The sequence below is a fragment of the Malaclemys terrapin genome, chromosome 2, assembly GCF_027887155.1.
Source record: "Malaclemys terrapin pileata isolate rMalTer1 chromosome 2, rMalTer1.hap1, whole genome shotgun sequence".
In the NCBI taxonomy this organism is placed as follows: domain Eukaryota; kingdom Metazoa; phylum Chordata; order Testudines; family Emydidae; genus Malaclemys; species Malaclemys terrapin.
This window is the reverse complement of record NC_071506.1, coordinates 35,626,545-35,642,086: the sequence shown is the minus strand read 5'-3', so window position 1 is coordinate 35,642,086 and position 15,542 is coordinate 35,626,545. Positions and strand designations below refer to the sequence as shown.

Sequence of the window (15,542 nt, the reverse complement as noted above, 5' to 3'; positions counted from 1 at the left end):
TTTTCCACATCAGAATAATTGACACATTCTCAAGGCCATATTAGCTTTGAATGTGCCAGTGTACTTCTGTAAACACAGCAGTATGATTTCCGTTAGTTCATCTAGTTGGGGGAGCAAAATTAAGGGTTTTTATAAGACACCTTAAAAGTAGTTAACGACAAAGAATGGATTAGATGGAAGCTCATAATGATCAGTGGGAATTAGCTTGTAATCTAAAAATAACAACAGATATATAAGGTGGTGTTGTAGCCGTATTGGTCCCAGGATATTAGAGAGATAAGGTGAGATTCCACCCTGAGAGAGGTGAAGTCGCAGGGCTAGGCACCTGTGTGGGTTCACTGTGAGACCAGGAAGGGGTCAAAGTTTATGAATGGTAGGAGGGAAAACAGCAAAATAAAGACAATGGACTTCAAGAAAGCAGGCTTTAGCAAATTCAAAGACTTGGTAGGAAAGATCCCATGGGAAGCAAGTCTAAGGGAAAAAAAGAGTTCAGGAGAGTTGACAATTTTTTTAGAGCGACATTATTAAGGGCACGAGTGAATAGGAAAGATAGGAAGTATGGTAAGAGGCCACCCTGGCTTAATCAAGAGATCCTCAATGACCTGAAACTCAGAAAAAAATCATACAAGAAATGGAAACTAGTTCAAATTACAAAGAATGAATATAAAAAAATAACACCATGCATGTAGGGATAAAATTTAAAAGCACAAAATGAGATTAAATTAGTTAGGGATATAAAGAATAACAAGAAAGCATTTTACAAATACATCGGAAGCAAGAGGAAGACCAGGAACAGGGTAGGCCCATTACTAAATGAGGATGGAAAGACAGTAACAGAAAACACAGTGATAACCAAAGTTTTAAATGCCTTTTTTGTTTCATTTTCACCTAAAAAATTAGCATTGATCGGATGACTAACATAGAGAACATCAGTGTAAATGGGGTAGGATCTGAAGCTAAAATAGGGAAGGAACAAGTTAAGAATTTCTAAGACAAGTTAAATGTCTTCAAGTTGGCAGGGCTTGATGAAATACATCCCAGAATACTTAAGGAACTTGCTGAAGAGATCCCTAAGCATTAGCAGTTATCTTTGAGAACTCATGGAGGATGGGAGACATAACTGAGGACTGGAAAAGGGCAAATATAGTACCTATCTTTAAAAGGTGGAATAAGGACAACCAAGGGAATTATGGACCAGTCAGCTTAATTTTAGTACCTGGAAAGATAATGGAGCGAATAATCAAACAATCAATTTGTAAGCACCTCGAAGAAAATAAGGTAATAAGTAAGAGTCAACATGGATTTGTCAAGAACAAATCATGTCAAGCCAACCTAATATCCCTCTTTGACAGTGTAACAAACCTTGTGGATAGGGGAGAAGTGGTAGATATGGTATATCTTGACTTTAGTAAGGCTTTTGATACTGCCTCTCATAACCTTCTCATAAACTAGATAAATATAGCCTAGATGAACCTACTATAAAGTGGGTGCACAACTGGCTGGAAAACCACACTCAGAGAGTAGTTATCAATAGATCACAATCAAGCTGGAAGGGCATATTGAGTGGATCCCACAGGGATCAGTTCTGGGTCTGATTCTATTCAATATCTTCATAAATTATTTGGATAATGGCCTAGCACTTTGAAAGACAGAATTAAAATTCAAAATGATCCTGACAAACTGGAGAAATGGTCTGAAATAAATAGGATGAAGTTGAATAAGGAAAAATAAAAAATACTGTAGTAGGAAAGGAATAATTATGAAACAGGAAATAACTGTGTAGGAAGGACTATTGCAGAAAAGGATGTGGGAATTAGAGTGGATCACAAACTAAGTATGGGTCAACAACATAATACTGTTGCAAAAAAAGCAAACATAATTCTGGGATGTATTAGCAGGAGTGGCATAAGTAATTCTTCCATGCTAGTCAGAGTCAGCATTAATAAGGCCTCGGCTGGAATATTGTATCCAGTTATGGGTACCTCTCTTCAGTAAAGTTGTGGATAAATTGGAGAAACTTCAGAAGAGAGCAACAAAAATTATTAAAGGTCTAGAAAACATGGCCTACAAGGAAAGATTGGAAAAAAATGAATTTCTTTAGACTGGAGAAGAGAGGACTGAGTGGGGACAAAACAGTCTTCAGGTATGTAAAAGGTTGCTATACAGAGGAGGGTGATAAATTGTTCTTCTTTACCCCTGAGGACAGAACAAGAAGTAATGAGCTTAAATTTCAGAAAGGGAGATTTAGGTTAACTATTAGAAGAAACTTCCTAACTGTAAGAATAGTTGAACACTAGAACAAATTACTGAGGCAGGTGTGAAATCTCATTGGCTTGAAATTTACACCAGGAAATACAGAAGCTCGTAAGATGGTTGTCATGCTGTAGAAGTGGTGTAAGTACTTATATTCTATTTTTAAAATGTTTAATTATTATGACATTAATATTTTTCTTTGTAACGTTTTTGGCTTCAATGAATTATGAACTGTCAATAAATACACAACATGGCATGCTCTCATTAAGTTTCTTCAAAAAAATAAAAACAAAAAAAAGAGGTTCAAGCATACTTGCAATCAGAAAAGAAGTCAGTGGAATGTTTGTGTTTGAATCTGCAGACCACAGTACCTTCTTAATCCATTTAAAGTAACAGATATATTTATGCTATTGGAATTATCGACAGAATTTTCTTACCTGTTGTTTGTCTTTGTTTACTTAGGAAAAGAAGCCCATCAGTATCAAGAGATCAGAACAGAAGATACGACCAAAGGGACGAGAGAGACGAATATTCACAGCATGCTACATCAGACAGTGCAATGCCAAGGTCACCATCAGATTATACAGATAGGCGATCACAGCGAGGGTCTCAGCTGTATGAAGAACCTGAACTTGGTGACTACAGAGATTCTAACAGAAGAAGTCGCAGACATTCCAAAGAGTATTCTGTAGAGGAAGATGAGGTGCAGAACAGAGAGGAATATGAGAGGCAGAGGCGAGAAGAGGAGTACCAGGCACGATACCGAAGTGATCCTAATTTGGCTCGTTATCCTGTCAAACCACAACCATATGAGGAACAAATGCGTATCCATGCTGAAGTATCCCGAGCACGCCATGAACGAAGACACAGTGATGTCTCGTTGGCAAACACTGAACTGGAGGAGTCCCGGATATCTATGCTGAGGATGGAACGACCATCAAGGCAAAGATCTATATCTGAGCGCAGAGCTGCCATGGAAAACCAACGTTCATATTCTGTGGAAAGAACTCGAGAGGCTCAGGGACCAAGTCCCAATCGTCAGAGGACAACAAATCATAGCCCTCCAACACCTAGGAGGAGTCCAATTCCTCTCGATAGGCCAGACATGAGGCGCACTGATTCATTAAGGAAACAGCACCATTTGGATCCCAGTTCTGCCGTACGGAAAACTAAACGTGAAAAAATGGAAACCATGTTAAGGAATGATTCACTCAGCTCAGATCAATCTGAGTCAGTCAGGCCTCCACCACCAAAGCCACACAAAACAAAAAAGGGAGGTAAAATGCGTCAGGTTTCATTGAGCAGCTCAGAAGAAGAATTGGCTTCTACTCCCGAATATACGAGCTGTGATGATGTAGAGATTGAAAGTGAAAGTGTTAGTGAAAAAGGTAAGACTTATTTTCTTTTTTACTATTTCAATATTCATTATGGGTCATTGTTTATTCCATTGTATTTTATCTTATTTAATATACTTGATTGAATCATGTGATCTATAGCTGTTCCCATGTGGTTTTCAGTTTCACATGGTGGGTTGTTTTATTTGCTTTGTTTTTTATTTTGAAATATGTTTAATGACAAATTGCAGTAAGGGCAACATGGAGAAGAACATTAGAGTTAATACATTCATTTGGATATGCTACTCATTTTTGACAGGGACAACTGTGCCTGTTGAAAACTTTCAATTAATTCTTTCAAGTATCTGGGTTGTGTTGTCACATAAGATTTTCTTGGTCAAATGATTGGATGAAATCACAAACCTATCAAAAGGCTACATTTTTAATGATGTTGGCTGAAACAGTAAAACATTTAGGACCAAATTCTTCCTTCAGTTATGCTTGTGAAAGCTGAGTGATATCAGTGGGTGTGGTTGCGTAGATGAAAGAAAGGGAAGAATATGACCCCTGTTTGTTAAATAAGTGAATCTATCTAGCTGAGAGGCGAGGAGGTGAAGGCTAGTGGTTGGTATGGATTGTGCTTCAGAGAAGACATATACACAAATTTTATGTTCCTGTAGCAGAAATGCTTATCTTACCTGTGTATCAGGAAGTCAATTTGTCTGTTTGTTAGGTACATGCAAAAATGACTCTATTTATCTAATGTTACAAAAATAACATTTCTTCCCCATTACAGACTAGAATGGTTTGAATATGCTGATGTAAAACGCAGATGAAAAATCAGAACAGCAAAACTGGACTGGGAGTCTCAGTAGTGCTTACGGTTGCCAACTTTCTGATTGCAGAAAACTGAACACCCCTGCCCCATCCCTTTCCCGAGGCTCCATGCCTGCCCTGCCCCTTCTCAAAGGCCCTGCCCCATGCTCACTCCATCCCCCCTCCCTCCATCACTAGCTCTCCCCCACCCTTGCTCACTCGCTCATTTTCACTGGGGTGTGGGGGTTGGGGTGCAGGAGAGGGTGAGGGCTCCGGCTGGGAGTGCAAGCTCCTGAATGGGGCCGGGGATGAAGGGTTAGGGGCTCAGAAGGGGGCTCCATGCTGGGGGATGGGGCCAATGGTTTTGGAGTGTGGGAGGGGGCTCTGGGCTGGGGCTAGGGGGATGGGGTACAGGAGGGGGATCTGGGCTGGGGCAAGGGGTTGAGGTACAGAGGGGTGAGGGCTCCAGCTGGGGGTGTGGGCTCGGGGCTGGGGCCGAGGGGGATGGGGTACAGGAGGGGGATCTGGGCTGGGGCAAGGGGTTGAGGTACAGAGGGGTGAGGGCTCCAGCTGGGGGTGTGGGCTCGGGGCTGGGGCCGAGGGGTTCAGAGTGTGGGAGGGGGCTCAGGGCTCGGGCAAGGGGTTGGGGTGTGGGAGAGGTGAGGGCTCCAGATGGGGGTGTGGGCTCAGGGCTGGGGCTGAGGGGGATGGGGTACAGGAGGGGGATCTGGGCTGGGGCAAGGGGTTGAGGTACAGAGGGGTGAGGGCTCCAGCTGGGGGTGTGGGCTCGGGGCTGGGGCCGAGGGGTTCAGAGTGTGGGAGGGGGCTCAGGGCTCGGGCAAGGGGTTGGGGTGTGGGAGAGGTGAGGGCTCCAGATGGGGGTGTGGGCTCAGGGCTGGGGCTGAGGGGGATGGGGTACAGGAGGGGGATCTGGGCTGGGGCAAGGGGTTGAGGTACAGAGGGGTGAGGGCTCCAGCTGGGGGTGTGGGCTCGGGGCTGGGGCCGAGGGGTTCAGAGTGTGGGAGGGGGCTCAGGGCTCAGGCAAGGGGTTGGGGTGTGGGAGAAGGTATGGGGTGTGGGCTCTGGGAGGGATTTTGGGTGTGGGAGGGGGCTCAGGGCTGGGACAGGGGGTTGGGGTGTGTGAGTGGGTGCGGGCCCCGGGCGGCGCTTATCTCAGGAAGAGGAGTGATTTGTGTTGTTCAGGAGCAACATTTATGGAAAATTAAGGAGCAGTTTTGATATTTTAAAGGATCCAGCCGTCCGTCAGAGGTATGATGACCATAATGTGGAGTCTTGAGAATAGGGTTTATGAAGGAGTTTATGAAGGAAGAAAAAGGGAACCTGCAGGGCTCTTGGAGGAAAGACCTCAAAATAGACAAGTATTTTTAATTAAATATTTAGCTGGCTGTATGAAGAATTATATATACAGACCTACATTTTCAAAATTGTGTGAATATTTTTTCATGAACCCAACAGACACTTCATCCATACTGGATGCATGTGCAAAAGTTGTTAGGATACTAATGGTTGCAAAAATCTCTAGAGAGACAGTTAGATACATTGCACAAGATTTACACATGAACATCAGATGTTCCACACGCACAAGTCACACAGGCACTTTTGAATACTTAGGCCAGAATTCCTGTTATTAAGTTGCATATCCAACTTTTGGATCATAGTGCTAAATATTGTCCAGCATAAAAAATTACCATTTTTCTTTCCACAGATTGTTTTTTCTATCCCCACCAAAACTAGCAGATGTTTTGTCTTTGGTAGAAAGAGGGTCTGATGATCCTCTCACTTACATTGGTGTAAACAGGAGGCACTCCACAGAAACCAATATAATACACAAATATAAAACTAGTGTAAGAGAAGAATCAAGCTAATATTTATATCACTTAACTTCATACATTTTCTGTGTTGGTATAAAGTATAATGGTTGTATTAACTTTGTAACTTACTTTTTATGAATATTATTTCAAAGAGTTGTAATTTTATCTTCACCTAACTGCTCATAAATATTTTGGGTTCTTTTATAGTAGGGTACAAAATATTAACTGCTAGGAATAGGAAACCACAACATTCATTCCAGTTTGCCTTTTATAGAGTAGCAACATCTAGCCAGTTTTGTGAGTTGAGATCAGGAAACTTATTGCTATTATTATTATTATCCAGAAGCTGAAAGCCCATGCTGTCGCACAGTTGTGGCAATTGGGCCAAGTAATTCCCCCATCTGTGCAGTCTCCTTCATACAACCAATGCAATTGTTGCCTGTAAATTAGTTGTAGAGTAAGCAGGGCCGGCTCCAGGCACCAGCTTGTCAAGCAGGAGCTTGGGGCAGCCGCTCCGGAGGGGGCGGCACATCCAGGTATTTGACGGCAATTCGGCGGACGGTCCCTCACTCCGCCTCGGAGCGAAGGACCTCCTGCCAAATTGCCACCGCAGATCGCGATCGCGGCTTTTTTTTTTTTTTTTTGGCTGCTTGGGGCGGCCAAAACCCTGGAGCCGGCCCTGAGAGTAATGGTGGTGGTTGGTTGAGTTACCTGTGATGTCACAATAGTCTAGGACTCGGCATGATAGATGCATGCTTACTGAAGCTGTACACTGCACAGGTGTAATTTTGAAGCCAAAATGGCTGAGAACTTAAAAACTGGACAGTAACAGACCACAGAGCCCAGTGATGACTGAACTCGGTGATATTTTGAACAAAAAGATCTCTAAACCATGCTTGCAGCTTCACTCTGACTCAATAGACATTCTAGACTTCAGAGTTGACACACAGAGTGACAATTATACAATCTTATGATACAAATAGCATTACAGATATTGAGACCTAAATCTTATCTCAGTTATGACAGTAAAGATCTGAATAACTCAGCTGAACTTACCCAATGAAGTCAATGACATTTATACATGTAGACCCTCTGACAGATGTTGATGGCGGCAACCAGGGCTAGGTTACAGCGGGAAACAGAGAGTTCCATCCCTCTAAGTCTAGCTCTGGGGCTTACACAAATTCTGGTTCCAAGAATCAAATTATTCAGTTAGGTACAGTAGGGTTTACATTTAAATTCGTAGAGTGAACGCATGGCCCCCTTTAAATCAATAGCAACACTCCCATTGTCTTCAGTGGAGTCAAGATTTCATCCCTAATGTTTATGACTTAATCTAGCAGGGAGATGACCAAATCTAGTGTCTAGAATGAAAATATTAATGAAATGTGCACTTAGTGCATCTTGGGAAATATGATATAATACTAGATAATACTAGAATTCTCTGGAATCAAAAGGTCTTGGCTATCAAAGAAACTTAATTCCTACAAAAATGCCATGAGAAAAAAAAATGTTTTATGAGTTGACCTTGAGTGAGTTAATTCACGTACTGTATAGCACATACTACTTGAGTAATTATTTTCATGAACAGCAAGCATTCTCGTTGGACTTAAAGCCTTCACTCAGAATCCTATGCAAGCATCTGTCATAGAGAATTCTCCATAAAAACCTAGCTAAAACCCAAGAACGTGTATACATATCCCTTCTATTGCAATATTTTTAAAATAGCAAGTTTTTCAAATGTCTTGGCTGCTCAAACAAAATACACTTGCTTTATGCTCTCTGAGGATCCCCCACACCAGGGGAATCCTCAGCCATTCCATTAGGACGGATTTTACGTCCCTTTGTTCAAGGATCATCAGACCTTAAGGCAGAACATGTAAATGAATTGATTGAGGCCACAGAGGCAGGTGGTGTCAGAACTAGGATTAGAATGCAGTCTCAGAGTTGTATGGTTGGTCCACTGCACAAGGCCATCACTTGGGTTGCTGAGCTTTCCTGTCTTTTCAACCCAGGCAATATTGGCAACTAAACAGAAGAACCTGCTCAGATGTCAGAATCTTGCTATGACAGAGCTTGCTGTAGCAGCCTCTTACAGCTATGAATTGTTCCAGTGTCCTCTCAGATTGAGTGATCTGTGGTTGAGAGTTTTTGCAGGCCCCAAACACCTGCCAGTGAATTCTATGAATAACTTACAAACCTTAGGAAAAGTTGCACTGACAAACTTCCAGCTCTTTCAGTCATTTTACATTTTCAGGGCAGTCCTTATATACGAAGGGGCTAGAAACTGACTTTTTAATTTTTTTGAGAAAATTAGCATTGCCATTGTAGGCCCAAAAGCAGTTATGACCTGCAGCCATAGGCCTGAAAGGCTGGCTCTGTGTGCACGTAATGGCTGCAGGATGAGTGCTTAAAGGAGTATTGAATGTCTTTGGTTTTCAGTATTGGGTTTAATCTCAGTCAATGGAGGGAAAGGAATATACAAATACAAAACATATTTTATGGAGCTTAATCTATGTTAATATTCTGGCAATGAAGTAAGTATAGTGTCTATGTATACTACTAGAGTATGTGTTAGATTTATCAATATGCTTCACTTTCTAACAAGATGTCAAATTATATAAATAATGGTAAATTGTATGACTTAAACCAGGCATTGCATTTGTGTGTCGTGCCCCCCGCCCTGAGCTTTTAAACTTAAAGCTGATCAAGCTTCATGGTATAAATTAAGGCGAGGACATCAGCCTTTCCTTTAGAATTCCATTCTACTTCCTTTTTCATAAAAGTAATTACAAAAATGGTAAAATAAGAAAATTTAAAATCTTTCATGAACCAAGGTCTCTGCTGCGTTGTCTGGTATCTGTCTCTATAGTTACTAGGATGGTCAAGGCTCCCCTGCTGGGTCTGGGCCACTCTCCCAACCTGGCTGTGGCCGTGCCTCAGCCTGCTCCCTAGATCAGTCCCCAGCCCCAGGTCTGGGGTGCCTTTGGGCTTGCTTCTCCCAGAAGATGCAGCACCACATATGCACTGTCTCTCTAAGCCTGCTCCTGCACAGCTGTTTGGTCCAGAGTAGGTAGGCTGAAATCAATTCTGGACCAGGGCTGAGGGTTTGGGGGATAGGAGGGGGCTCCGGGCTGCTACTGAGGAGTTCAGAGTGTGGAAGGGGGCTCAGGGCTGGGGTGAGGGGCTTGGAGTGTGGGATGGGGGTGTGGGCTCCAGGAGGGAGTTTGGGTGTGGGAGAGAGTTCTGTCCTGGGGCAAGGGGTAGGAGTGGGGATGGGGTTGGGGTTGGGGTGTGGGGTCTGGGAGGGAGTTAGGGTGTGGTAGGCAGTTCCAGACTGGGGCAGGGGGTCATAACTGTAACCTAAATATATAGAGGAAGGTGAGAAGTTAGAGAATATGTGCAGGAAAAAGGTGGTAGTATTCTCCACCAGTGCGCCACTGCCTCTAGCCACTATCTATACATTACTGCCAGGTGGGATATGGCTAATTCAACTAGAGTAGGGTAGATTTGTGGGGAACACAAAGTTGCTGAATACAGTAACTTCCCTGTCAGGGCATTAGAGCTTTCAGTGCAATTTGCCTTTTAAGTTACTGTCAGCACAAGAAGCTGCAACTTCCATGCTGCGGCTTTAGCAAATCATAGAGTGAATATGGGAACTAGTCAGGTGCTGCCATTAATTGGGAGGACAGGTCAGGAGCAGTGGGATCCAACTGAGGACAGGGTCTGAGATTCATGAAGTCTTCCCTCTCATTTTCTGCACATCTCAGGTCCGTGAGATTGCTAGGTCATGCCTGCCTTTTCAACACTGCTGCCTGTCCTGAGGGGATGATGTAGCAGACTGTCTGCTGCCAAAAGGCCATATCTGGAGGGCAGACTTCCCTTCTGTGCAGTTCTAAATGGGAATTTTAAATAGGAAATACATATGCCATTTCAGATAAAAAAGATTTAAAATATGTACAGCAGCAATATGTATTTGGAACCTAAATATTACACACATTTATATTTTCCCTAAATTTCAGGAGCAAAAGCTATTAGCTAGTTAGATAAAAACAATTCCTCAGATGTCAGTGTTCTTATCAAATCATATGTGAGTTGTAAAAAACAAAATCCTAAACCTTCAACTATTTTTTTAATTGCATGGTTTTACAACAAGGTGAATGCAGGGTAGCTGTAGCCATGTTAGTCCCAGGATATTAGAGAGACAAGGTGGATGTCAGAGGGTTATAGATAGTAAGACCTCAGGGGATGATATTTTGTTCCTTGAATTTGTTCAGAAAGTAGATGTTGCTTTTAAGTTTTGCTTCCTTTTTTCACAACATGAAGAAATGAAGAACTCTGTGTGGCTAGAAAGCTTGTCTCTCTCACCAACAGAAGTTGGTCCAATAAAAGATATTACCTCATCCACTTTCTCTCTCTCTAACAAGGTGAATGTTTAGATGTGCTTTACGTTGGTTTTAAAAAGCAAGAAACCCAAAGAAAGCTCTCAAGATTACACCAATTTTTAGAGCCTAGTTACAAGCCCCTGAGAGACAATGTTCATAAAATTAAAAGTTGTCACAGTATTAACTGTGGCAAAGTAAACAATGAGACTCTCACTACTTCCCCAGTGTTCAGTCCTAAAAAGAATATAACGGTAGTACTATTTATTTGTAACATTTGTAAAAAAATAATATAGGCCCTAATAGTAGCTTTTGGGACAAATTGACCATTCTGCTTGCATTAGGGTGACCAGACATCCCGATTTTATCGGGACTGTCCCGATATTTGCTTGTTTGTCCCGCGTCCCGACCAATGTGCGGTCGGGACACTGGACAAACAAGCAATTTTGCCCTCCCGGAAGGGCTCTTGCCCCCCCCCCCTGATTCCGCCCCTTCCATCCCCCATTGGCTCCCTCCCCAAATCCCCGCCCTGGCCCCGCCTCTTCCCCATGCATGTGGCACTCCTCCTCCCTCCCAGGCTTGCAGCTGTAATGGCGGGGCAAGCCTGGAGGGAGAGGGTGGTGGCCGGCTTCCAGTTCCTGGAGCTGGTGAGTAGGGGCACTGGGCAGGCAAGAGGTGCTGGCAAGGGGGCTGCTCCCCCAGGAGGTAGACGGGGGGGGCTCCGGACCCCAGCAACGGCAGGAGAGAGTGGCTCGGGGCCGCACGAGTGGCCATGTAAAGTTTATTGGCTTGGACGGGACCCCGGCCGGCTCCCCGCCCCATGCCAGCATGTTGCGCTGGCCGCCACAGGCCAGATAAGGAGCCGAGTCGCCTTCTCCCCCCTCGTCCTGGCTCCTCAGCTGAGCCCCCCGTCACCCTCCCAGGGGAGCAGCCCCCTTGCCAGCCCCCCTTGCCCACCCGGTGCCCGTACTCACAAGCCGCAGGAACTGGAAGCCGGCCACCACCCCCTCCCTCCAGGCTTGCGCAGGCATTCCAGCGGCAAGCCTGGGGAGGAGGAATGCTGCTCAGCTGAGGAGCCAGGGGGAGGGGGGACTCGGTTCCTTACCTGGCCTGCGGCGGCCGGCGAGTCATTCTGACACGAGGCGGGGATGCTACCCCCCTACAGGGCAGCGCGAGGAGCCGGCCGGGGTCCCCCCCCCAGCCGATAAATTTTATGTGCCCACTCGTGTGGCCCTGAGCCGCTCTCCCCCGCTGCTGCCGGGGTCCGGAGCCCCGCGCCTCTCGCTCCAGCGGCTCCTTCCCCATGGGGCGGCGGGACGTGCCGCATGTGCCCTGGGGGGGGAGGGGCAGCAGCCACGGCGCGGCCGGCACCTGCAAAACAGCTTTTTTTTTTTTTTTTTACTTTTTTTTTGCTCCGCCCCCCCCCTCCCCGCGCGTCCCGATATCCCTCCTTCTTCCCTCCCCCGCCCCGCGTCCCGATATTTCCCGTCAGTGATCTGGTCACCCTAGCTTGCATTCTGTGGAATGGGAACTGCCACTATTGCTGCAGATATGATTCCCATAATCGTCCCAAGTGAGGACCTCAGCATCTGTGCCTGGAAGGAGTTAGAGCTGGGCCAAGATATGGACAGTCTCTGCGACAGTCTCCATTTCAACCTTTCTCAAAGTTATTCCCAGGCTAAGTTATGTTGACTATCTATGTCAGCATTAACTTAAGTGGATTCCATCTTAGAATGTTAAAACCCTTCGAGGGTGGGGAGACACATTCTTAGGGCAGTGACTACTCTCGGAAATTGGGCCATGCTGTTAAAGAGGCTTGAGGGGCTGGGAGTCATTGCAGTGGTACAGGGCTTCTGTGTATTTGGTGCTAGCCTCTGTTAGATCCCCCAAGATTCACAGGGATCTAGGAAGATCTGTGGGTTCCATATACCAAATACTTTGCCATTTGTTCAAGGAGGCATAGGGTTGCCAACTTTCTAATCGCACAAAACCTGTGGCTCCTCACCATCTAGGAGCTGGACCTGCTGGATGCTTCCGGGGTGCAGTGCGGCCAGGACAGGGACTAGCCTGCCTTGGACCCGCAGCACCGCCAACCGCATAGGCGCCGATTTCCACTGTTCCTGGTTAGTGCTCGACCCCACCCCCACCCCTGCCCCTAACCCCGCCCCTGCATCGCCCTCGCCCCGCCCACATTCCACCCCTTCCCCAAAGTCCCAGTCCCCGTCCCTTACCACCCCCATTCCAGCCCCTTCCCCCAAGTCCCCGCCCCTGCCCTGCCTCTTCTGCACCTCCTCACCTGAGCACGCTGCATCCCCGCTCCCTCCCTTCCCTCCTGGAAAGTCCTAAGTGCCACCAAACAGCTGTTTGGTGGAGGGAAGAGCTGGGAGGTAGGCGGAGGAGCGGGAATGCGGCACGCTCAAGGGGAGGGAGGAGATGGGGTGGGGGGGTGAGGGGAGCTTGGCTGACAGTGGGTGTGGAGTACCCACTAATTTTGCCCCATGAGTGCTCCAGCCCTCGAGCACCCACGGAGTCGGGGCCTATGGTCAATCGGACTTTTAACGGCCCATCGGCAGTGCTGACTGGAGCCGCCAGGGTCCCTTATCACTACATAACCCCTTCTAGTGAAATAATGTAATGGGAACTCCATATATGAGAACTCACTCAGTTTCCTATCGCATACACATAGTGATCCCACAGAAGAGCAAGGTGGTCGTTAAGAAAGTGAGTATTCATCTGCTTCTTGCACTCTGTGATATGAATAGTTATCTTGTTAAAATGAGCAAGATAACACATTATTTTAATAAAATCATTTTATTAATTTTGATGTTCATAATAATTGTAAAATAACACACAAACAGCCACATAATAGCAAAGCATGTACAAATACATTGTTAGTTATGTTTTGATGCATGAAAGCAAATAAAGGATGTATTGTAGTTCCAAGTATTCTATTTTGAATTAAAAAAATTCATATAGTGAAATCAAACTAACATTTAAATGCTATAGTAACATTGCATATAAGCTCTAGTGTGGTAGTGTGTGAGGTGTTTTACAGCTGCCAGATGATGAGGATACAGAGGGTTGGGGTGGCAGTGGGGATAAGGGTCCTTCTATCCCCGTGGTAGTGGATCAGAGAAGACAGGTGGAAAGGAAAGGTGCCATTGGCAGAAGCCAGAATCAAGATTTTTAATCTCAATACCACCCATTTCACCTGCAGTCAGCTCCCATAAAGTCAGGGAATTGGTTAACCAACAATCCAGTCTTAGGGTCATGCTGTTTAATGTAAAATTGTTGGCCAATAAAGTATCCACTATCCATAGTATACCGTAATTCAGAACAAGGGACCAGACCTTTCATAGGCTGGTCTGATTGTTGATGCATCTGTTGCCAGTTATGACTCTGCTGTTTGCATCCAGCTGAAATGCAGGAGGTGCCCAATCCAATTTTGGATGGGATACAGTGTGTTTGTCGTGTGTGTGTGTGTGTGTGTTCCAGGATGGAATTGAAATTTTGGCATACTAATCACTCTGCTCCACTAAATCCTAAGTGAGCTGATTGTGTTCATTACCATGGTGTCATTGAAGGGACAGAGCTACGGTTGCCAACTTTCTAATTGTAGAACACTGAACACCTTGCCCCGCCACTGCCCTGCCCCTTCCCCGAGGCCCCACCCCATCCCTTTTCCGAAGCCCTGCTCCCACTCACTGTGCCCCCGTCCCTCTGTCACTCACTCTTCCCCACTCTCGCTGACTTGCTCATTTTCACTGGGCTGGGGCAGGTGGTTGGGGTGCGGGAGGGTGTGAGGGCTCTGGCTGGGGTTATGGGCTCTGGCGTGGGGCCAGGGATGAGGGGTTTGAAGTGCAGGAGGAGGCTCTGGGCTGGGGCAGGAGGTTGGGGTGTGAGAGGGGATACAGGTTCTGGGTTGGGGGTGCGAGCTCTGAGGTGGGGCCAGAAATGAGGGGTTTAGGGTGTGGGAGGGGGCTCAGAGCTGGGGGAAAGGGTGAGGGCACTGGTTGGGGGTGGGGCTAGGGATGTGGGGTTTGGGTGTAGGAGGGGGTTCCGGGCTGGGGCCGAAGGGTTTGGAATGTGGGAGGGGTTTCAGGGCTGGGACAGGGGGTTGGGGTGCTGGAGGAGGTTCGGGGTGCGGTTCCTGGCCAATGGGAGCTGTGGAGCCAGCGCTGCAGATGGTGTCTGCAGGCGGGGGCAGCACGCTGAGCTCCCATGGCTGCCCCTCCACCTAGGAGCTGGAAGGACATGCTGGCTGCTTCCCAGGAGCCTGGGCACGGAGCTTGCCTGTCCCACTGCTGAGAAACGGATTTTTAGTAGCATGGTCAGCTGTGCTGACCGGAACTGCCAGGGTCCCTTTTCGACCAGGAGTTCTGGTCGAAAACTGTACGCCTGGCAACCCTAGATTGAGGCTGATAGTGCTTAATGACTTCAACAGCCACATGGATGAAGAATCCTTAGAATTGGCTAAGGATTTCATGGCCACCATCATGTTGACCATGAGCTATCCTACTTCGGTACTGGCTCAACTCACGTAGCTGGCCATGCTTTGGATCTAGTGTTTGGGATGTGATAGGACTGGAAGTGAGACAATTAAAAACGAGGACTTTGACATGGACTGACTATTATCTCTTGCATCTTTAGGTTGGGGTACACTTCTTAGGTTGGGGTGAGGCACCTGTTGCAATGGTCCATGTCTTTTTTTGTTTGAAATTATTACCTCAGGGCATAATGGAGGCTGCATCTATTTGCATAGGTTGCTGTGGGGGTGTCACAGAGGTGAGGTTTGTGTTTTATAGTTTGTAGGGGGTTGACTGCTGTTTAATTTAAGTTTTGTTTTTAAACTGTTTGGGGGTCTCATAGAGCTCTGGATACGTGCCCTTTTTATTATTGTAGAAATCCAAATAAAAAAAATGCAC

The 15,542-nt window shown here is 46.1% G+C and overlaps 1 protein-coding gene across 1 annotated transcript in view; it reads left to right on the top strand.

Annotated features, from left to right (window-relative positions):
• RIMS2 (regulating synaptic membrane exocytosis 2) overlaps positions 1-15,542 on the top strand; it is a 788,551-nt gene that overhangs the window by 364,212 nt on the left and 408,797 nt on the right. The window contains exon 5 of the mRNA XM_054018206.1: positions 2,716-3,641. Within this exon, the coding sequence (XP_053874181.1) occupies positions 2,716-3,641 (926 nt within the window). The remainder of the gene's footprint in view (positions 1-2,715; positions 3,642-15,542) is intronic.